The following is a 25,208-nucleotide window of genomic DNA, read 5'->3' as shown; positions in this document are numbered from 1 at the left end:
CAGAATTAAACAGAGGCATCAATTATGCTCTCAGACCTGTTAATATTTTTGACAATATTTAAATAGCACATCCCTTCAGGGCATGGCTTTTTTGCCCTCTCAGTTACACACCTGTCAAATGTTTAATTTGCCAAAGGGAAACAGTTTGATTTCTAAGGGCAGTCTTAATACTGAAGAAGCAAATTGGAAAAATTACGCATTATTGAAAGGATATAATGAGAAGGATCTGAGGGGGAAAAATAGTCAGCTTAATTCAACATGGCATGTCAGCATCTGTCATTAACGCAACAATATGATCACGTCCTCCAATATGCTGTATTTACCTCAGGCTTTTCAATTATTCACTCCTTTCACTTTCTAAAATGTAGAAGGATGATGATGAAGTTGGAGGAGTCAAAGTTTTTGGTAATACTAAAAAAGATGGAGACACTAACTTGTACCCATGGTGCATATAAAATTACACAACTGAAAACATAACTCAGGTAAAAGATAAGAAACAGAAGCTAGCCACAGGTTAGACTGGTATAACTACTGGTTTAAAAGCACAAAAAAAATTCATGCCTAGATTCACTAATTAAATATTAAATTATAAATATTAACAAATTTTTTTTAAAGATTGTATTAACTTATTTGACAGAGAGAAATCACAAGTAGGCAGAGAGGCAGGCAGAGAGAGAGAGGTAAGCAGGCTCCCCGCTGAGCAGAGAGCCCAATGTAGGGCTCGATCTCAGGACCCTGAGATCATGACCTGAGCTGAAGGCAGAGGCTTTATTAACACACTGAGCCACCCAGGATCCCCAAATATTAACAAATTAACAGGTAGTAAAGCACACAGAAAATCTAATCCTAACACTATAGGTCTGTAATATTTATGTTTAAACTTTAAAACAGAAAATAATACAAAATTTTGAAAGGTAGTCTAGTCATACAAGAAAAAGATGGTTCGACAAACAAAGGAAATTGAGTCAGTAAAATGAAGACTAAAGTGAAGAGTCACAGAAACTATGAGAGATATGGATGGTTTCCACCAGAATTGAACTCCTGACTTCTAGGAGACAAGTTTCTACCCTCAGGAAAAAAAGGAAAAGAAGACATGAGACAGGCTGCAGAATCACAAAAGGGGAAAGACTGTGCCTTTGGGGAAAGACTGTGCCTTTGGGAGGCAAGAAAACCACGTTCCAGTTCTGGCTTCGCCCTTATTTACAGCCAAATCACTCAAACTCATTAAGTATTTGTAATACACAGGGTGCGAGCCAGCTGGTTTTCTTGGTCCCTTCCAGCATTTGAAGAGGTGACCAAAAAGCCAAAAGTCCAAAGACATTTGAGACATGCTTACAGAATGCCCAAACCTCACAATGTCCTGAGTCTTGAAATACATCAGCATCGCTCATCAATACTGAACTTGGTCGCAGACTACCTGGCTTGATAACATTATGCTCAAGGGTTTCCAAGGAGATTTCAGCTGAATCACGGGACCCAAAGTTTTAGAGCCCATACCCTACTTCTAATTGGAAATGGTAAAACAAGGTCAACAACCAATAAACCTAGGTCTCCCCTGCTTTCAGGGCTAGAAGAGATACTTCTAGTTCTCTCTTTAGTTGTATTTCCTAACACAGTAGTACTTTTTGTTTCAACTTTTCCTCCCATTCTCATCATATTTTCAAATAATATAATAAGGGGAGAAGACATCTGTTCGACTTCTTCACTCTCTCTGAAAAACCAGATAATCTTCCACATCATAATTACACTTCTACTCAGAACACTGATCTCTCCAAACTCTTGCCAATTCATTTTGAAAAGGAGTATCTAAAACCAATCTTTTCAATAACTTCCAAAAAACTCAACAAAAAATACCCCAAACACAACTACATATAACAAAAACCACCCTTTTCTTAATTCATGATCACAATTTTTAAATCATTAACTAATAATTCACTAGAGAAAAATATTTTTAAAAATTCTTCTTTGTTTTTTGCATATCTTTTTTTTAGTATCTAGATTAAGAATTTATGTGACATTAAAAAAATTCCCTCTCTATTGCTACTATTTGTTCTTTTTGCATTTGGCACATTTTTTTAATTGGAGCTATTCTTTCACTGAATTATAAAACTAGTCTTTAAATTTCATTTTTAACCTTTTAAGGCAGAATATTTGTTAGCAAGTCATCCATAGAGACTAAATTAATGCTGAAAACATTAGAATGAGAACTAACTTAGACTGAAGGCATAAATGAGACTGACTTCAAGCCTTGTAAGGATAACAATTTCAAAAAACATTTTTTTTAAAAAACCTGAGAAATGTGATTAAAATAAGAAAGTTCAAAGAACATCTAACTTGAGTGTTTGTTCTGTCATTGTAATGTTTCAATTTTAATATAAATGCTAGGAAATTTCAAGGCTCTTTATTCAGGGAAAAAAACAGTGTTACATTTAGAGGTTCTAATGTTTATCACCATCTGATGCTGTCATTGGAAGCAATTGCTACTTACACTCTTTTAAGAAGTGAGAATTGCAATTTCTCTAACTGATGACAATGTAATTATTTCTTTTACTGTCAAAATAGAGGTGATTTCCTTTCCTCACACACATGATTACACATGCAAATCCAGGCTTATCTGAAATCTTATAAGTGTGCTGAATGTCTGAATCCGAATGCACAAGATCACATGAACAATGAGCCTCAGTGGGATGGAAACCAAGTCCACAGCCATCTACCCTCAACTTATTTTTATCATCCCCTTGTCCTATAGGGACTCATACTTCAGCATCCACACAGCTTTCAACACAATGTCATATCATCTACAATACACAGCAATAACCATTACAAAAATAACTGGGGGTGGGGAGTCACAGTGAATCTGAATGTCTCATTTGGAGATTTAAATGACTTTATTAACTGTTCATTAACACATACAAAAATCAGCCTTTCAGAAAAACACAAGACTGTCACAAGATCTATGCCATGCTGTGAACACGGCTTTGGGAGAATCGTGTCCTACCTGGTCTTTCAGCTGCTGTACAGAAGCCTGAAGGTTCAGAATCTGACTGAAGAGCGGGCTCTGCAAGACTGACTTGAGAAGGTTCAATTTGTCTTCATTGGCTCCATCTCCACGTTCTCGCAGCTTGGCTTGCAAGCGCTCTGCTGCCTGCAGGGCTCGGTTTTTGTCTAAACCAAAGGGCAGCATTGGTCACTAAAAGGATTCAAAAGATACACACCAAACCCCGCTTACTAGAAATCCTAAAACTATTCCTTTCGAGAGCATAAAACTGACTCAGAGAAAACAGAACTGTAAAATGTCCCTAGATATATGTCCCTCACACCTTGAAGTTTCTGGTTAGAGAGTCTGTCTGAAAGCAGAGAACTGGTTATAGTGGATGCCACAAGCACCTCATTGTTGCTCCAGTTCAGATGGGGTATATTTGAATTCCAACGCCAGCTGTCAACTCTTTCATATAAACTACTGAAAACCAAACACTTCATGAACTTGCAAATGCTAACACTTTCACTTTTTCAAAAACTTTATTTACATTTAAGAAAAATTAAAACTATAACTTACTCACTAATAATCGGATGTAGATGATGTCACTGATGAGTCATAACATCCAAAACACAACAGTTTTGTATATTAAGGAACGAACATTCTATACTTGACAAGTCACTTGAAAATGTATCACAACAATATATAACCCTTCAAAAACACTTGTAAATACTCTCTTTCCCCAAAATTAAATAGGATATCCATATATGTATCAAACCAAAATAATTCAAATATTTATTGACCACCTTATATATCAGGCATTAAAGTTACAAAAGTAAGTATTTGAATAAGTGTATCCCTAATAATCCCAGCATCTTACAGGCATGCTTCCACCAGATGGTGATTTTCTATGACAAATCACATTTAAAAACCTGTCCTTAAAACTCTCTCGCACTTTTTCACAAGTGAACCCAAATTTGTTTTAAAGAAATGAAGACCATTCAAATATATGTTCTAACAGATTCATCATGGTAACAAGGGTATCTATTCTTCATTTGCCATATTACAGTAATCAAAGAGTGGGAATTATCACCACAGACACTTCTGATAGAACCAAATGTGGGATGATGCAGAAATGGGGAAATTAAGGCATAAATTAATGTTGACCATGAGTTCACATGCATACACAAATTTAAACAAACGGTATTTACTCATTAGTAATTAGTATTTATTTATTTATTTGTATTTTTTGAGAGAGAGAGCATGATTAGGGAGGGTCAGAAGGAAAAGGAGAGAGAGAATCTTAAGCAGGCTCCAAGCCCAGCACGGAGCCCAGTGCAAGGCTCCATCTCATTACCTGAGATCATAACCTGAGCTGAAATCAGGAGTTGGATACTTAACTGACTGACCTATTGAGATGCCCAATTATAAGTACAATTTTAAAAGTAAATAATGATAAAGGCATGAGAATTTTATTCTGTGTCTTATTTGTATCTAGATTTGTATCTCAGTATACAAATTTGGTATTAATTTCCATGCTAATTCTTGGAAGGCGTGCACGTCAGCAATAACTTACAAAATAAAGATTGGAAAGTGACATTATCAATAATTCTCTATTTCTCCTTCACTGTCCACTTTCTTATGAGGAACTTTGCTTTGTGGACTAGTAGTAGTCTTTGTGGCATGTGGCTTTAAGTATAAAATGGGGGATAAAGGTAACACGTACCACGTACTTTCATCACTCACATAGTACCAGGAGCAAAAGTCAGAGTAATGATCCCCACTATCAAAAAAGCAGCTCCTTCCCCTTTTCCTTCCACCTATTCTCCTCTATTCCCCAAAGCGTGCAGGTATTGGGGCACCAGCCACTATCATCAAGGCACCTAAGTGAAATCCAGATACCTCCCAATAGCCATACCCCAACATTTCCCAGGAAAACACGAGGCATTAGGACACCAGGAGAGGGATGCGTGAACAGGATATGCCTGAAACTAGTTCTACAAACCAGCTTCTCTAAAACTAAAGAGCAGCGAAAGAAAGAGTAACATGTGAATTTGGGTATTTCAACCTATATTATCTCATGATAGAAATTAAACTGCCTTAAATCATCACTGAAGTTTGTCAGCCTAAACGATTGTTATTGTTATAGCTCAATGGTCAACTTAAAAGTAAAGCTCAGTAGGATTTCAACTGCCAGGGGCACCTGGGTGGCTCAGTGGGTTAAAGCCTCTGCCTTCCGCTCAGGTCATGATCCCAGCAGACAGTGGGCTGTCTGCTCAGCGGGGAGCCTGCTTCCTCCTTTCTCTCTCTGCCTGCCTCTCCACCTACTTGTGATCTCTGAGCTCTGTCAAATAAATAAACAAAATCTTAATAAAAAAAAAAAGATTTTAACTGCCAGAAATATAGAAGCCAATGAGTTTCTTTCAGTATCAAAAATACTGTTAAGCTTTCTGGTGCTCTCTACAAACACCTTAACCAGAAGTGGGTCCATAAATCAGAACAAGATTTACATTAAATTTCATTAAAACCCATAATTGGTAGAACATTTCATATGTCTTTATCTTTTGCTTACAAATGATTTGTTTTTATAGCACTTCAGATTAAATCATCCAAATATAAAAACACATTTCCCTGCTGTAATGCTAATGGATAAAAACTTCAAAAAACCAAGTTACGAGACAAAATCCTGCTATGTAGAAAAACCATTTTAAAGATCCTAATGGAAAAAAATCTGGTTCTTAAAGAAAATAAGAAGGAATAGGTCTTACCTATAGTTTCTAACATTTTTTTTCCCCCAAAGGTCAGTGTTCTTCTCTATAATGATTTTAAACAGCAACTAAAACAGAACTCTGGGGAGAAAAGAAATAAAATGGAATGGTTATGTTTTATCACAACATTAAAACTACATAAAAAGTACTTGATGGTACCACAATTCCATTGGCCATTAAAATCTTGATTTAACTTAAAATAGCTTCATAGGCAAAAAGAAAAAAAAAAGTAATCATTTTAGGATTTATTCAAAATTATTCAAAGGTAATACTAGCATAGTAAGGTAAAAGGCATACAATGTGTTTTAAATAAGATGGCATACATATCCCAAAATACTCAAGAACTTCTCAACACAGATCACTATAATCTTAGATTCACTTACAGACTCTCACCCACAGAATAAGGAACTTACTTGACTCTGCATGAGAAATTCGGTGGGCAAAAACATTAAAACATAAAAAGCAGAAGATGTAATCCTGCCTTTGATTGCTCACAGTCCTAACTTGGGACAGCATACACACATACCAATTAGAAATAAACTATGACACTCATGCAGTATGTGAACCAATGGGAACTACTAATACATTAAATCATGGATGAAAAACTGAATAAAAGAAAGCATAATGTTAAATGGAGGAAGGGTTTTTCAAATGCTTTCAAAATACCCTCCTCACTATAATATTCTCTTCTCCCTCATTCAAAATAAACTTTCTCAACTCCTTCAACTCAAACACACTCCTCTTTCTCTGACAATACTTACCCAGATTCTTTAAAGTACCAGCTACAGATTCCCAATGGCAATGTCCAAATCGCTAATGGCAATGTCCAAATCGCTAACCATACCTCATCTTTGCTGTCCAACAATTTATATGTCCTCTCCCTGGTCACACCCACCCTCTGCCTTGCAGAAAAACCTCAATCATTCCTTCAATGGAGAAAAAAGGTCTACAACCCATTTTCCTCACTTTTGGAAGATGAAATAGGATTTGTCTGAGAAGGAACAAGTTGCCCTTGTTGTCTCTTTAACAGAAAATGCATCTGGGACAAAAGGAGGTCCGTGATGTGTATGAGCAGATGCAGAGACCATCCATCAATGCCTGTGATTAGCTTTGTATAATAACAGAGAACAGTTCTGACTTTCCTTATCCTGATTTAGAATACACTATTTAAAACATCAACTCCACTGGAAACAGACAGCTCTACTACTGACACTTTCTTTCCTGGGGTCAAGAAAAGAGGGCAACAGCTCTAACTTGGAACTGAAACCTAAATAACAGTGTAGGAACCTTAGTTTCCTAGGAAACTTAATCATTGGATATACTGCAATAAATGAGATAAAGTATATAAATTTCCAGCTCGTAGTATAACTCACACTGGAAAATACATATTCAGGATTAATGCTGAGCCCATAGAGACGAGCATTTCAATGTCAGGCATTGTGTGATTTCATGGGAAAAAATACAGGGAAATCTTTAAAATAAACTAGTCATATTTTAGTCTTATTGCCATGGGATACTTCATAAGATAGCATACTATTGGGTTCCCCCCTCTCAAAAACTTACTAACTCCTGACAGTTGTTAAAAAATCAAAGAAAGGATACACCAATAAAAGGAAGGCCAATAACTGATACATGCCTAGGAGGAAGACAGCTAGCAACAGAAGAGCAAGACTTGAGGGAGTGTGATCACCTGTGGCAACATTTCCACTGGCCCCTTACCAGCTGCAATGCCCTGTGGAATCACTGTCTCTCTCTCCTGCACTAGAAAACTCTAATTACAAATGAATGATACTCAAAGTTTGAGTATCAAACTTTGTATCAAACACATCAGTACTAGCTAGGCGCAATAAAGTCAGCTCTATCTTCCTCCCCCTTTGAAAAATTAACTTGGAAAGACAAACAGTATTCATGACTTGGAGGGGGAGGTAGCCCATTGATTTAGAAACCCACTGATTTACGAGGAGTCTGCAGACAAAGTACAGAGTAAGCAGTTCCCCACTGAGAAAAACACTGTCATCCCAAAGTTCATCTACAAGTTGGTTATGTGGAAAGAGAATTACTTTTCTTTTCTTTTCCCCAGAGAATCTCTTATCATAGTGCTTTTGTTTTTGTTTGTTTTGGTTTTTTTTTAAGCTCCACTGAACAGCAAGTCAGACATTAGCTCCCAGATGACAGCTCCATTCTTCTAGATTTCAGAATTTAAAAAAAAAAAAAAAAAAAAAAGAGTTTCACAGTTTCTCTTCTCTGCTCTGATGTCCGTAAAATTTTTTTTTTTTTTTTTTTTTTTTTTTTTTTCCAATTTTATATTTTGTTTCCCTCACAAAGAGTTAAGAGGTTAAAAACAACAACAAGGGCACCTGGGTGGCTCAGTGGGTTAAAGCCTCTGCCTTCGGCTCAGGTCATGATCTCAGGGTTCTGGGATTGAGGCCCGCATCTGGCTCTCTGCTCAGCAGGGAGCCTGCTTCCTCCTCTCTCTCTCTCTGCCTGCCTCTCTGCCTACTTGTGATCTCTGTCAAATAAATAAAAATAAAAATCTTTTAAAAAAAACAACAACAACAACAACAACAAAACCTGTTCCTTTCCATGCCCTATACCCCATCCTAAGGATTCAGCTCTAACTATAAAGAAACTCATCTGTAACCACAGACATTTTGATATGGGGAGATAGAGTCCACACGCGTTGTACTGCATGAATTCTCCTTCTCATCCCACCATCAACCTTCCCTCTTCAACCCCCTCAATACTGTGTGGAAACAGAAGGGTACCTGGGTGATAACTGTGGGTCATGGCCAATGGGTAAGATGTAAAGAAATTCCAATAAATGCCAAAAAATGCCAAGTTCTGAAGGCTGTTCTGGACAATTCAGGGTAGCTAGTGAAGATGATGAGTCAGAGGGACAGTAAAGAGAGGAAATGAGATGTGAACAACACTAATGCTGGAGCAGAAGCAAGGGTGGTAACAGCAAACATACAACAGCCACCACATCTTGTGCACTGCTTGAAACTTATGTTATCCAACTAAGGCCTTTAATCTTTACACAAGCCACTTACTTTATAAACAAGGAAACTGAGGCACTGAAAGAGGAAGCAACTTGCCCAAGGTCATACCACTAGTACATGATGGAGCCAGATGTGGACCCAGGCAGTTTGGCTCCTATTAACTTCTACAATATGCTGCCTCTCAACAGGAGGAAGATTCACCTTACTCTTCTCCTTCCTCTTTCCAAGTTCAAAACTGTGCTGAGTTTACGCTTCACAAGGAGAAACCAGAGAAACAAACAGACCAAAGTGCATGACGTCTGAAATGGACAGGTACAGACAACTTAACACAACCAACAATCCATACAAAGCTATCAACAACTCAGAACTAAGTATTTTAGAAATTATGGGTAGGTTAAGATCAGTAATAGTCACCATTTATATAATGCTCATATGTTTAAATAAATCACCCAAGATCTGAAGAAAAATCTCCAAGAAAAATAAGCCTCCTTACAGTAATATTCAAAGTACATTAAAAAAAAAAAAGGCCGCAATATTTCAAGGTGCTAAATCCCTCAACACAGTGGAAATAGGCATATTCAAATAGCATCACAAATTAGCTACTGTACACTAGACCCATCTTCTTACTGTCCATGTAATTCTGCCTTAGACATGTACTATGTGGGTATAACTGAAGCTATTAGAGCAGCCGTGACACTCAGAACTACAGGTCGTACACCGTAGGTGGTTCGGGGACCTCAGTGCCTATGAAGCACTACAGTACTGGGCAAGGGCAGGCTGTGCACGACATCCTGGGACCAGGGACCCTGACCTGCATGCTCTTCACATTATCCTCCACTGCCTTGCATATTACTCTACCTTCCTGAGAAGGCAACAGATGAAGGGAGAGACTCAGGTCTTACTCAAGGTCACACAGCTAGTAAGCAGAGAACATAGAGTTGAATCCAACTCTGCCTGAATTCAAAGCCCACACTCACTCTATCACACACATTTTCCATATTATACTGCAAAAATCATATAGTGGACATACATTGTCGGATAAAGAAAAAAGACTGTGTAAGACAATGTGTTAAGTTGCTAGTATCTGTATAAAAGGGAAGGGAAATGTTTGTGCAAATGAATTAATATGTACATTTGTAAAAGAACAGACTATTTCTGTAAGTTTTCCAAAGACAGTAATAGTGGGGAGGGGGGCTATGGGATACTAAGAGAAACTTATTCTGCACTGTATTTCTTTTGCTTTTTTTTTTTTAACTTTCTTAGAATTTATTTATTTATTTATCTATCTATCTGACAGAGGGAGAGAGTACCAAGTATGAGGAATGGAAAAGAGGGAGAGGACGAAGCAGGTTCCTCATGTGGGGCTCAATCCCAGGATCCTGAGATCATGACATGCCATACTTAGCAAATAGAAATACAGGAAACAGGAATACTTAACAAATGGAAATACAGAAATTTTCTATTAGCAAATAGAAAAACAAGAAATATAGGAAACTTAGCAAATAAAAATACAGGAAAATGAATTAATTTTTTAGTATAAGCACATCTTGTACAATTCTTGGGACATACTTATAACTAAACACTAATTTGCTGATTATCTGAATTTCAAATTCAACCAGGCATCCGTTATTTCATATGGCAACCCTACTTATGTATATATATATTACCTTGGGGAAAAAATCAAATTCTAAAAATCATTTAAAATTTAAGGCCTTTATGCTTCTTGCAGAGCATTAACAACATTAATGTCATTAATAATGACAGAGTTGCCATGTCCTTTGCAAAGCTCTAAAGATTTTAGCTGTGACCAAATGACTGTCCAAAAACTAGATGATAATTGAAGTTTCAGGAGGGGATAAAAATCAAGTCAAATTTGGTTTTATTTAGAAACAGGAACTGATTAGTTGACTAATCGTACTTTTCAACAAGTTGTACTGGTAATGTGTGGGCACAGATTGTAAGTAGTAAAGAATCAGTGCTTCAAACATAAAACAGATCATTCTGTCCAATGCAGATTATATGGCAACTAGCAAGTAAAAATATGTTTTCTGCTAAAAATAACACAGAAAGAGAAACTGTCCCAAATGCATAAAATTTTCTAGTTATCTTAAACAACTCTAACTGTAAAAGACGTTCAAGTTTAGTTTTTGTGGGTTTTGTTTAGTTTTTAATTCCAGTTAATATACAGTGTTATATTAGTTTCAGGTATACAATCTAGTGATTCCACAATTCCACATATCACCCAGGACATGGGTATTCCTTAATTGCCATCGTCTATTTAACCCATCCCTGACCTCTACCCCTTTGTGAACCATTAGTTCATTCTCTATAATTAAGAGTGTGTACCTTGATTTGTCTTTTTTTCCCCCTTTGCCCCCTTGTTCTGTTTCTTAAATTCCACATGAGTGAAATCATAGATATTTATTTCTCTATGACTTATCTCACTCAGCATTATACTCTCTAGCTCCATCCATGCCATTGCAAATGCCAAGATTTCATTCTGTTTTATGGATGAAAAATAATCCATTGTATATAGATACCATATCTTTTTTATCCATTCATCAATCCACAGACACTTGCGCTGTTTCCATGCCTTGGCGACTATAAACAATGCTATTAAAAACAGCCGGGTGGATGTATCCCTTTAGAATCAGTGTTGTTTTGTTTTTGTTTTTTATTCTTTGGGTAAATACCCAGTACTGCCATTGTTGGATCGTAAAGTTGTTCTATTTTTAAATTTCTGAGGAGACTCCATACCGTTTTCTACAGTGGCTGGCTGCACAGTTTGCATTCCCACCAATCACACACAAGTGTTTTCTCCACATCATCGCCAACACCTGTTATTTCTTGTGTTGTTGATTTGAGCCATTCTGACAGGTGTGAGATTATATCTCATTATAGTTTTTTTTTTTTAATTTTTTTTTAAATATTTTTTTTTTAAGATTTTATTTATTTATTTGAGAGAGACAGTGAGAGAGAGCATGAGCAAGGAGGTCAGAGGGAGAAGCAGACTCCCCATGGAGCTGGGAGCCCGATGCGGGACTCGATCCCGGGACTCTGGGATCATGACCTGAGCCTAATGCAGTCGTCCAACCAACTGAGCCACCCAGGCGTCCCTCTCATTATAGTTTTGAACTGCATTTCCCTAATGGGGAGTGATGATGAACATCTTTTCATGTGTCTTTTGGGCATCTGGATGTTTTCTTCAAAGAAATGTCTGTTCCTGTGTTCTGCCCATTTTTAGTTGGATTCTTTGTTTTCTGGGTACTGAGTTTTATAAGTTCTTTATATATTTTGAATACTAACCCTTTTATCAGATGTCATTTACAAATGTCTTCTCCCATTCCACAGGTTGCCTTTTTGTTTGTTGATTGTTTCCTTCATTGTGCAGAAGCTCTTTATTTTGTTGAAGCCTCAATAGTTTTCTTTTGCTTTTGTTTTCCTTGCCTCAAGAGAGATCCAGAAAAAAGTGGCTATGGCCAAAAAGAGGTACACCTTTTTTTTTTTTTTTTTTTTTTAAGATTTTTATTTATTTATTTCAGAGAGGGAGAGAGAGAGACACAGCAAGAGAGGAAATACAAGCAGGGGGAATGGGAAAGAGAAAAGCAGACTTCCCGCCGAGCAGGGAGCCGGATGCAGGGCTCGATCCCCAGGACTCTGGGATCATGACCTGAGCCAAAGGCAGACACTTAATGACTGGGCCACCCAGGCACCCCAAGAGATATACCTTTATTAAGTGAGTTTGCTGCAATGCTTTGTGGCTGGTCATCACTCAGCATCCATTTACTGCATTTTTTTAAGACTTTATTTATTTGACAGAATGAGAGCATGAGTAGGTGGAGCGGTAAGCAGAAGGAGAGGGAGAAGCAGGCTCCCTGCTGAGCAGACAGTCCAATGCAGGGCTAGATCTCAGGACCCCAGGATCATGACCTGAGCCAAAGGCAGACATGTAACTAACTGAGCCACCCAAGTGCCCCTATTTACTGCATTTAAATTTAGCATCTGTCTCATTCACAGCTGCTGCAGCACTACCTGAAGTTAGACAAATGCAAGGCTATAGTCATTTGCAGGTAGTTTGTCATAACATAAATTGGCAATGAGAGTAAAACTTACATTTCTAATCATAAGTCACATTCTAGGGAAATGTTCACTATCCACCAATGTTAGTGCACTCATCCAAAAGAAGCCACTCCACCTCTTCTTAGTATCTGTTCTTTTGAACTTCTCCTTCATTTCTACAGGCTTGATCAAAAAGTATTCATGAACAAAATTATTTTCAAGCTCATATTTATGAATCTTTCTGAATCCTTTCAACAATAATAGAATTTAATTCTTTTCTGTTCCCCAGAATGACAGAAAATTAAGTATCAAATAAACTTACCTTTCCAACATACTTGAAATACCAACTAATGGTTTTGTCCTTTTATAAAACAGAAAGAAAAATTACCTGTCCAAAGTAAAAAATGCTAAGGGGGCCAGAGGGTGAGAAAAGAACCAAATTTTGTTAGTTACTGATTCAGCAATACAGGGGGCACCTACATGACTGGCATGTTGTTGGGTGGTGGAATTAGAAAAATGAAGAAACAGTCTGGGAACTCATGGGCCAAGGAAACAGAAGAAAAAAGCAAGTAAGCAGACATTTAAAAACACAAATGACAGAAGCAGGGCACCAAACTCAAATTAAAGAGAAAGGGAAAGCTTCCTGGAGGCAAAGACCCCTGCACAGTATCCTAAAGAACAGGTTAGAGTCACAGTGGGAATGATGAGCGCTCCCCATGTGGAGGCAAAAGCACACGGCTCCTTCTGAGCACTTCTTATTCCTGGATTGGGGCAGGAAAAGAGAAGAGTCAGAAAAAAGTGATAAAGCTAGAGATGTGTTTGCAGGCTAAATTACTGAGGGCCCTGTATACCATTCTTAAAGAGTTTGGACATTTAATTTTGAAGTTTATTTTGGTGTAGTGTGATATGGTCAAACTTTGTTTTAGAAACATCAGTCTGGGAATGGTGCAGAGGACCTATAAAAACAAGAGAAACTGGAAATAAGAAGGCCAGGTAAGAGGCATTTTCAAAAACATTGTATTTGGAGACAGGGCTTTTAGGATGTACTTAACGTTGAATGAGGTCACAAGGGAATGGTCCTCATCCAGTAGGACTGATGGTCTTATAAGGAGAGGAACAACTATCTATCTATCCCTTCCTCCCTCCTCCTTCCACATGCAAGTACCAAAGAAAAGCCACGTAAGGCACAGTGAGATAGTGACCATTGATAAGCCAGGAAGAGAGTTTTCATCAGAAATCAAACCCTGTTAGACCTTGATGTTGGATTTTCGAGCCTCTAAAACTATGAGGAATTAAATTTCTGTTGTTTAAGACACCCAATCTGTGGTATATGTTATGGTAGACTAAACTAACTAATACAGATTTCAATCTTCCCACTGCCCTGCTCCAAAGAATGTGCTACTAAACACTATGCTGTCTCGTTCTTTTCCAACCATAACCAGGAGAACAAGGGTTAGGCTTCTCACTCAAAGGAAGACAATCTAAGTGCTGACCGGAAAGCTAGAACAAGGCTACACTCTGTCTCTTGGGAACTAAAGAAGAGAAACACTAGAGAATAAACCAAAGATAAGAGGAAGATAAGTAAAGGATGAAAGGCTAAGATAAGGCACAAGCCTGATTTATGAGACTACAGAACAAATCAGATGAGAGAGACAGAACACAGGTGACATTACAAGAGCAGCAGGTCTTCCTCTTGGGGAGATCTATCACCGCCAATGGAGGTAAACAGAATAACTGGTCCCTAAGACACACAGTCACTGACATCCATTCTTACAGTGAACTCCATTTTGGCAGAGATAATTTGTAGGAAGCTCTTTATTCCATTCTATCACAGCCTGCTTGGGTATAGCACCAAACTACCACAACCCACATAAACCAATCCCTTCAAGCATTCTGTTATAGAAATACCCTTGGCTTCTTTAACTATTTCATTTGGACACTCTACTTTGAATAAAGATCTGAGGCAGCTTACAGGCAAAGGTAAGTTTAATAAGACCACTGAAATAACGAAGAACCTTACAGGAGGGATAGTTACATCAGAAACACAAAGCATGGGGAAGCAGCTACTATGGCAGATGAATAAAATACTATGAAGTATTCAGTTTCAATCAAAGCCCAAGAAAACCACTAGGTTCCAACCAAACAAAAGAAATCTGCTATTGAAAAGGCAAGTGAAATCTAATTGACAAGGTTTCATTCTATCGGTGAAACCACAGTAACTCTGAAAAACATTTACAAATAATTAAAATATGTCTAGCTAACAAATTACAGTCATAGGAGAATAGAAATACTTCCATTTCAAACTCCACTAGAAAAACAAGACAAATATACACATTTAAAATTTAAAGTAACACTTAAAAAAAAAAACAGAAATGGAACCTATAGTTTATAAACTAGGAAAAAAGAAGCAATCTAAAAGAGGCTAGGAACAGAGAAAAAAAGAAAAAAGGAAAAAATAAATCCAAACATCTGTGGTCACAATAAATATGAATGGGTTAGACTCACTTATTGAGAATAAATTTACAGTCCACATTTCAAAAATGCAGAGAGTGGCAGAATAGTTTGATATTGTTTACCTGTATTATAAAATAACAATATATCCTTACATATAAATATATATACACATATTTTCATCATATCCAACAATGAATTAAAAAGACACATTCTTGAAATCAATTACAGATAGTAGTTATTTTCAGACAGATGAAAATGGTAGTCTCAGATCAGAGAGGGATCTAAAGGGAGCTTAAGCTTTCTCCATTTTTTCTTAAGGAAACTGTAACTTTTAGAATGTTTTTAAAGTACATATGCAAAAAGTAAATGGGTTGAAATATTTATGGATAAAATGGTGAAATGTTTAAGATTTGCTTTGGGAAGAGGGCAGAAACAACAGGACTGGCCATGAACAAAAGGCTGTTAAAACTGAATGATGGATACATGAGGATTCTCTATAATAATAATTTATTGTAATATATACATTGTAAAATGTACATTTGAAATTTTTTCTAATAAAAATTAGAAAAATAATAGATGGCAATAAACATGTGAAAATATTAATGTCTAATTATGCAGGATAGAACTAGAGATGATTATTTCCTTCTTCAAAATTCACAATGTTTTTGAAATCCTACCATTCTTCCTCAGGGGGAAAAAAAATTTCACCTCAAACTACTATGTTACTTGGAAAAAAAAAATTTGCCACTGATAAATGTTGCCAGAAAAGTAACTGATTCCAGCTAGATTACTTAACTGCAGCAAAAGGAAATGAAATATTTTAAAAACATTTCTTCAAAAATTAATATCTCATAAGGAATTTTCATTTTAAAAATTTTCATTTTAAAAACAAAGCTTTATTCAGATTTCCTGATGGCTACTCAGCTGCTAGTTTCACCAAGCAGTTTTAGGTAAGAGCCTTAGAAGCAAAAGCTTATCGCTCTGGATTAGCCAACTCTGTGTGAGAGAGAGAACAGCAGGGCAGGAAGTGATAGATGACTGTAGCTGTTCTACTTCTGAAAGTAGAGACCAAAGTCCCCACATTGGGAAAAGATGGGTGAACCCAAGAAAGTGCACACAAATATAAATGCTTCAATTAAGAGAAATGTATTTATCTTTCATACATATTCAAATGACAATTCAATATAATGAATAATCACATAATACATCTAACCTAATACTACAAATGAAGAAATGGCAAATTAATCCACAATTATGTAGACATATATAAATCAAATTCATTACTCTGACCACAAATCCACATACTCTAAACAAGTTTTGGTGAAAATAATATCTCATTCCCTTGCATAGTAATTTCCTAATAGGGAAAAGAAACCTGCAGGAAAATACAGTTAAGTGTCTGGCTTCAGCTCAGGTCATGATCCCAGGGTCCTGGGATTGAACCCCGAATTGGGCTCTCTGTCCAGCAGAGAGCCTGCTTCTCCCTCTTCCTCTGTCTTCCACTCTGCCTACTTGTGCTCGCTCGCCCTCTCTCTGTGTCATATAAATAAAATCTCCAAAGAAATTGTTTTTAAAAAAGGAAAATACATAAAATGCAGAAGTTGGAATATTATTGGTATACTTACACAATAATATATTTATACTAACAAACATGTTCATTGAACTTATTTTTGTATTGAAAGCTACTCCCTTTTATTTTCAAGACTGTTGGCCAGAGGTAGAGGGTTTACTATCCTTTCAAAAAGTATGTGTGTTCTATCCTTAACTGCAGATTCCCTAAAGCACAGAGATACTTATTTGATAAAGATGCTTACCAGATTCATAACCACTTCCAGAATTACACACTTAAATTATATTTTGTGACACTTTTGAGTTAATCTCTCCTATTTATTGCTCACGCTCAGGTATGAAATAAATGTTAGTGTTAAAAGGAACAACAAAAAACATGCAGGTCACGGACACACTAAAGCTCACGGAGGTGTGGTTACATGACAAATCACCAGTGTGTCTGGGATGAGAACCTTAGGCTGTTACCTATTACTCAACTGATTATTTGAAAGGCTGAACTTTCTTTTTAAATATATTAGATAAATCAAGTAGACTGCTTGCAGTCTACTGTATTAAATTTACTTCCTTTCTCCTTACCCTCCCACATAATGTTTTAAAAAAACAACCAACACACACACACGCACACACACACACAATGGACTCCACAATACCTTCTCTCTGGGTGCCCTTTTTTACATATTTTCCACCCATAATGTTCTCTCTTAATACATCCCCGTAATGACAGGGGCCCTCCTCCCAAATTGTTAACTCACACCAAACACGGGGACTCAGGGAAAAGATTCAGATGCTTCCGAAAGTGCACATTTTGCTGCTTCTGTTCCCTTGTTCCCTAGCTAAACTCAGAGGAATTTAGATTGCTGGGCAGTTTGCCACTGTTTGCTACCACATTTTCAGTGTTAAGGACCAAGATGCAACAGGCCAGCATATTTCTTGGATAGAACCAGGCAGCAGGATTCCTCCAAGGGCTGCCCTTGCAGGGGAACAACAATGGGTTGGCATCAGACTCCAGAGGCAGCTGCTGCCCATAAGCACTCACTCCAATCATGTAATTTTCTTGAGGGAAACCAAAAATGCACAGAAGGATTAACTTAGTGCCACAGAATTCTCAGGTGCAACTCCTACGCTGGCAATAAATTCTCCAGAGAAATAACTTCAGGCTCCTGCCTCTTGCCCTTTTGCCTGCCTAGAATGAGGCAACTCTCCAGTGGCCCTGAGGCAAACTGTATCCTTGGTGTTTAGAAATACCATGGATACGCAAAGCATCCCCACGGACCCTGAAACATGGCCAGCAGCTGCTGTTAGGACTTATCAACTAGAGGAGGAGGTGACCGTACAGGAGATATCTGTCATTTCTCAGCTGCCCTCTCAGAGACAGGACTTTCATTGAGTTTGTGAGATCTCAATGATGATACTGAGGCAGGACAATACGTGGCTTTGTCAACTGTGACTGAACAATTCCTCAGAGTAAAGCCCTGAAGAACAGTATACAAACAACCTTTTCAATACAGACAAATGGTGGAAACGGGGGGTGGGGAGGGCAGACACGACAGGACACACAGAATATTATAACCTTGTTGCTGTTTCCACTTATCTCCCCAGCCAACTACTTCAAGTTCATGCCCTTCACCCAAGATCCATTTTCTAGGGCTTTTCCAAACTTTTCAAATAACTCTACTTCTGCTATTTCCCCATTATTGTTCCTAATTGTTTCTTCTGTTTTGGAATCTTTTCTATAAAAATTATGAGGACTGTCATCTATCATATTGTCTACTTGGCTGTTACAGAGCTTTAAGTACTATACATAATTAGATATTTGTATCCCTCCCCATCAATCAGTACCTCCTAAATTCAGTTTGTGGCCCTCCAGAATTCCCTTGGCTGAATTTCGATAGGAATAGAGATAAAGATTACAAACTTCACTCAGAAAAGAGCAGGCTCAAGTTTCTGATAGGAAATCCTCTGGGAAGAGAATAGTATATTGCAGTGATACTTAATGTGGCTGCTTTTCTCCCCAATGCTCCGGTGACCAGTAGTCTGCACCCCCCTGTTGGTTTGCTTGCCAGCTCCTTGCACAAAGAAGTATCATGTGTGTACTGAGAAGGACTGGTGAAAGATCATGCTTTCTCTGAGCCCATTTATGCAATTCTTTTCAAGGAGCAATTCAAAACCTCAAATTTAGCTGCAAGAAGAAATCAATCCATTTCCTGCAACTATTAATGCTTTATAATTTCAAATATCTTATTTGAAGATGTAAGAAAATTTCGTGAGTTTTTACTCTTCCTATAACATAACTTGCTAACACTACATTTTTATGGATGTGGAAATAGAAGGTCAAAGAGATTACTAACTTCCTCAAGGTCACATAACTCAGACTTTTATTAAGCAATCATATTTCTATAGCCATTATTATGTGGGGGTACTGAAAAGTCTATGTAATAAAACATTAACAACTATCTGAAAGTATCAGCCAAAAGTAATCTAATTCAGCTACAAGAGGATTTGGTGACAGAGAAGAAGGAAGCAATAACAGGCTTAAAAGCCTTATTCAATCAGATTGATGCCTGTTACTAGATTCCCTGAGTAACAAACTATTTAATTTTCCATGTCATTTTGCTGATTAAAAAAAAATCAACTTTATTCCTCAGATATAAATTGACCATCAAATATTCCCTTCAAGAGACAAAGTTTCCAAACATATATTCACCATTGATTTCTAAAATCTAAGCTTCATTGTAATCGACAAATTAATCAATAACTTGTTATTTGGGGCTTTAAAAAATGCTATTCACTGAAAGTAGTAATAAAACTGCGTATAAGAATTGATTGCCACTGCATCTACTATAACAGTAATTCTTCCATGGACTTAAATAGTCTCCATGAGTGACTTTTTTTAGGCAATGAACTAGCATATTTTCACTGTATGAAATTAAACCATTTATGAAATAGCTTTCCCATATTCTTGTCTTCTTAAATAGAGCATATACGCTTCACACATATGCCTTTCCTTTAATCCTGCCAAGAGATTCATATTAGATACACACATTTTTAAATAAGAAAATTGAGGATCAAAAAGATAAAAAGTGTTTCCCCCCACATTACAAAGCTTGTCAGCAATAGAGTTATTACTTAAAGTCAACCCATTTCTGACTGATAGCAAAACCAAGACCTTTCTGCTACATAGCTCTGTGCTCTAATACTACTATTACACGTAAGAAAACAGTTATTTACCTTCAGATTACATAGCCCCAGGAACATATCTTTTAGAGTTCCTAGACTATCTCATAAAGCTCACTTTAAAAACAAACAAATTTTACTAACTGTGAGATCCTGAGCTGCTATAATAAAGTGGGCATTAACAATAACATGCAAAGCACCCACAAATAATAAGCATACCAAGAACTATTACTATTGTTATTTTGTCTTCTAATAGTGTCTGGACATCAACCTCTCCATTTTGCTATTTCCAATTTGCCATCAGATTAATCAAGCTTATTAAATGAGTAAATCCTCAACACAAATGAAAATTGATCATTTCTGAATTGGGACTTGCAAAGTGCAGTAAAGAAAGAATATAGCTTTTAGGACATTTATCTTCCCATTGCTAAAAACTATATGCACTTTTTGTGTTACTGAATACCCAAAATCACCCCCTACAATACTTCAGAGGAGTAGAAATGAATCCAAATGTTGCAAAGTCTTAGAAGTCAGCTTAGTCAAAGAACTGACAGCTAAAAGAGTATTGTGTTATCTACCAGAAAACACAGAGGGAGAGAGCTGGTTTGATGTATGGCAAGACACAGATAAACACACAGAGCAGGAAAGGAAGAAAAAATAATGCGGTGAGGAAGCTGAAATGGAAAAGAGATAGAAAAGATGGAGGGGCAGCAAGATCATTTACAAAACTTTCAGAAATGTTCTGAACCTTCACCAGCCTAAGAAGAGGTAGAGCAGGGTGTTTTTTGTTTTTGTTTTAAAGATTTTATTTATTTATTTGAGAGAGAGAAAGAGAGAATGAGAATGAGAGAGAGAGGGGAGAGGTCAGAGGAAGAAGCCGACTCCCCGCTGAGTAGGGATTCCCAATGCGGTACTTGATCCCAGACTCCAGGATCATGACCTGAGCTGAAGGCAGTTGGTTAACCAACTGAGCCACCCAGGCGCCCAGAGCAGGGTGTTTACTGGGATCACAGAAGCAAAGGAAGAACTGAGTCATTTCCCCCACCAAAGTGAAATCTGATCTCAAAGGAAGACTTTCAACTCTATCTTTGTCACCCACTAAGCAGACAAACACAGTAAAGATCATTAAGTCTGAGTCACTTTCAGTTGTCAAAATTCGTAAGATAAAGTATGTGTTAAGTATGTAGAAAGTGAAAGTGCTGTGGGAGCGTTAGGCAGTATTAACAGCAGTATTAGCATCAGAATGGCTAACCCACAATGTTTCCTAATTTTAAGAACATCAACAGCAAAAAAAGACTATATAAATACATAGCATTGTATTCAGCAAGTTTTAACTACACACTTATATTCCCCTAAGCAGATTTAGCATTAAATACTTGCCCAGGATCCTTCTATTCTAACTCAAATCAATAGGTACTTTCACATCTAATTTTGTATTCATAGTTTTGTTACTTTTTTTTTACTTAAGAGGCCCATAGCAAATTCTACAAATTTTAGGTTCCCCAAAGTCTGTATCTACCTCTATCACTGAAGCATATGGTAGAGCTGAATATGGACAGGTAACTAACTTTTGAGGTCTCAACTTAGTGGAAAACAGTTAAATAATTACACTGCAATGTGATATTCTTAATTCTATGAGAGAACAGAGAAATCCAGTGCTGTCGGCATGCATCAGAAAGAATTGGGAGGTGTGACATGAGAATTGTCCCTAAGGACACACAACCTAGGAGTGTATGGGAGACAGCCAAGAAAGGGAAAGTCATGTCTTGCTGAGGGAAGGACATCTGCTAAGGAAATGTCATCATAAAGAAACCAGAGAATTTAAACAACAGGGATCCTATAGCTCTGTGCTACCAAACTAAACAGGAGCCAGGAAAGCCAAGGCTCTGGCCTACTCGGATGCTTGTACTGCTCGCATAGCAGTGCATGTGAAATGGGTCGGGGGGACAGGCGGCAACTGAAATTCCTTTTCTGGAGAAATGATCTTGGTAATAGGGTAAATAATTCATGAAAAAGAGAAAGAACTATGATAGTGTAATCAGATGTTAGGCTGTTGAAGCAAGCCAATTGAAAAATAATATAAGCCAAGATTAAGGCAGATACCAGGAAAACAAAGAAATATACACACATTCATCAGAGGGAATCTAAAAAATTCAATGACCTCTAGATGCGTGCTAGGGGCAAGCAGAATGAGTAAGTAACACCAATGGAGTTGACTTTCAATGGTTCTAATGTGGGAAAATAAGAAATATTGGGACATTGTCAGCTTAAAGAGCAGAAAGATGTCTTCTGTCTTTAGAGGCATGGGTAAAAATGCATTCCTTGTAAACATATCCAGTTTGAAATGTTTCTAGAAAATAGGAAATATTAAAATTTAAGTTCCATGAGGGTAGGAATTTTTGTTGTTTTATTTTGTTTGGTGATAGTAATGGTCCCTTCTTCTCCCAGGGCTATGTCCCCAGAACCAGAAATAGTGGCTGGGTCAGATAAGGCACTCACCAAATAACCTGCTGAAAGAAGGAATCAACTGCATCTGCGCATCTGAGGACAAAAGAACGTGAAGGACCTAAGAGTAGGCAATCACTGGCATCTAGGTGTGCTGAAAATAAAGAAAGGAGATTAATCAGAAAGAATGTATGGACTGCTGAGAAGGGAGAAATGAAGCTGGAACCCTGGAGAGCATGAACATTTTAAAATATAATGCAATACATAAGAGTTATTTTAGGGCTAAAAATCAAGAAGTAAATCCCTTGAGGGTGCAAAGAGGGTATAAGAAGGAAGGAAGAAAGGAAGGAAGGACAGACTGACTTATCCTTCATGCTTGATCTCTCTAAGTACCATATTCATAATGCACCCACTACAGCCAACACTCTAGGCAATGTTATTTCTGATACTGATACCAAATAAAGCTTAATTTGACATCATTTTGGTTCCTAGACCAATGTGAAAACAGAGTACTTATGGAAGACAACCTTGATAAGGTGAAATCAAAAACAGAGAGATCAAAATACATTTTTTTAATTTTTTTAAAAGATTGTATTTATTTATTTGACAGACAGAGATCACAAGTAGGCAGAGGCAGGCAGAGAGAGAGGAGGAAAGCAGGCTCCCCGCTGAGCAGAGAGCCCGATATGGGGCTCGATCCCAGGACCCTGGGATCAGGACCTGAGCCGAAGGCAGAGGCTTTAACCACTGAGCCACCCAGGCACCCCCCCCTTTTTTTTAATAGACTCCACACACAATGTGGGGCTCAAACTCACAACCATGAGATCAAGAGTCATATGCTCTACCACTAAGCTAGCCAGGGGCCCTGAAATCAAAATATCTTAGCTAGACAACAAACAATCATCTATAAAGTAAATTAAAAATCCCTGCATAATGAAAGCCAAGATGAAATAAAGTCTACATATAGGGAGAAGAATATATCTAAAATATATATAAAATCAGCCATGATCCTCTCTTATTCATCTCCATACTAAACCAAAACAAATTCACCTTTGGATCTGCTGTTAATTGAATATTCATATACTCAAGAAGAAAATAAAATTTGTTCACAATTATAAAAGCAATGTTTTACATAATCTGTACTAAAGAACTGTGAGAGAGAACCTTGTACTCCTCTGACCGCCAAGAGATGTCCCTGTCTAAATCATCAGATAAGCTTGTCAGTCAGTGATAGTCTATGTTCCTGAGAATACACAGAGGAAAGTAAGCAAAACAGATGACAATTTACATCTTGCTGGCAAGATTCCAAGTAGTATAGACAAGGGGAAATTATATAAAGGAATCCAAATTCTTATGAACCTATCCAAACATGAACCTTAGCCATATAAGATAAATAAACACAGACCGATTCAATTCCCTAATTACTAATTCACAGATAATTGTAACAGGCTACACTACTTAGTTACCACATTAATTCCATAGGACTCACTAGGGCCATCTCTGACAACTGGCATTTTCTCTCTGAAAACATTTTAAGAGGTCTTATTTTCTTTCAATAAACATGAGTATTTGCTTCTTAATTAACTCTTCTACAACTTAACTACATTCACTAACTGTATTTTATTTACCATGGTAATCAAAAGACTAACTGTTAATATTAAGATTATATACCAACTTTTACTTTTGTAATAATCCAGAGACCGCATCTGCCTTAACTGATGTGTTTGGGTTGGTTTTTGCTCTTTTTTATTTTTGCCACTTAATTTCAATTAAATCATTAGAAAGTAGAGACAATCACCTAAGTGTCTGGCCCAAAATATCTGAGTGAAGCCCACAAAAACGTGTTTTCACAACATGATGATCATCTTTTCTCCAATTCTTTTTATGTCTGACCATCTTAGGTGTAACAGATCCTGAATGGCAATTATTTGGAAATTCAGGCATCAAATTACAACTTAATTATCATATTTACTATATGATTATCACATAAATTTGTCACAAGAAGTGACATACAAATCTATCAAAAACTATAAAAAATATGCAAGTAAGAGAATTAGCCAAGCAGTCTTAAAGCTGTGAGCTCAATACTGACTTCACAAGGTAGGATACAAAAATTTACAGAAAGCCTCAACACTCACATAACCATTTTTTTGTTTGTTTGATTGGTTTAGTTTTTAAATAATCATCTGACATCTTTAAAGATTAGGAAGCTTTAAATCTCTATTTCACATTTTTTTAGTTTTTTAAAAAAATTATATATGATTTACATATTTTAAAACTTCAAGTAACCCTTACATAAGGTTGAACACCAAAGTCAAAACCAGGTTGAAACTGAGAACAAATACAAGACAATGGCCAAAATGCAAGAGAATTCTAAACTACTGAAAAAAAAAAAAAGCAAAAAACCAAACAAAAACCTCTGAATGGTATATTCATTCAGTACAATGAATTAGCACTCAGAAATAAATAATATTAAACTATGAATAGAAGCAACATAGATGAGTCCCAAAATATAGAGTAAAAGAAGTCAGATAAAATGAGAGAATAATCCCGTATGATTTCATTTATTTAAAAGCCTAGAGAACCCAAATTAGTCTGTCCTGACAGAAAGATCAGTGGTTCCTTGGAAACAGGAGATGGGTAGGTAGGGGAGACAGGAAAGTATCACAAATGGTCATTAGGAAACTTTTAAGGGTGATGAAAATGTTTACTATCTTGATAATGGGAATGGTTACAACTAGACCAAAATTCAACAAACTGTGT

The 25,208-nt window shown here is 37.0% G+C and overlaps 1 protein-coding gene across 8 annotated transcripts in view; it reads right to left on the bottom strand.

Annotated features, from left to right (window-relative positions):
* The window catches only part of MPDZ (multiple PDZ domain crumbs cell polarity complex component), a 154,323-nt gene that overhangs the window by 122,436 nt on the left and 6,679 nt on the right, over window positions 1–25,208 (bottom strand). For 6 of the 8 annotated variants that reach the window (XM_059411623.1, XM_059411628.1, XM_059411630.1 and 3 more), the window contains exons 2-3: window positions 5,746–5,826; window positions 2,999–3,165 (exon numbers count right to left, since the gene is read on the bottom strand). In XM_059411623.1, the coding sequence (XP_059267606.1) occupies window positions 2,999–3,165; window positions 5,746–5,761 (183 nt within the window). In that variant the 5' untranslated portion in view covers window positions 5,762–5,826. Of the gene's footprint in view, window positions 1–2,998; window positions 3,166–5,745; window positions 5,827–12,050; window positions 12,274–22,499; window positions 22,529–25,208 lie in introns of those variants that run through there. The other 2 variants (XM_059411625.1, XM_059411624.1) reach the window with 2 other exon arrangements.

This window comes from Mustela nigripes, chromosome 9 (assembly GCF_022355385.1).
Source record: "Mustela nigripes isolate SB6536 chromosome 9, MUSNIG.SB6536, whole genome shotgun sequence".
NCBI lineage: Eukaryota > Metazoa > Chordata > Mammalia > Carnivora > Mustelidae > Mustela > Mustela nigripes.
This window is presented reverse-complemented; position numbering and strand designations above follow the sequence as displayed.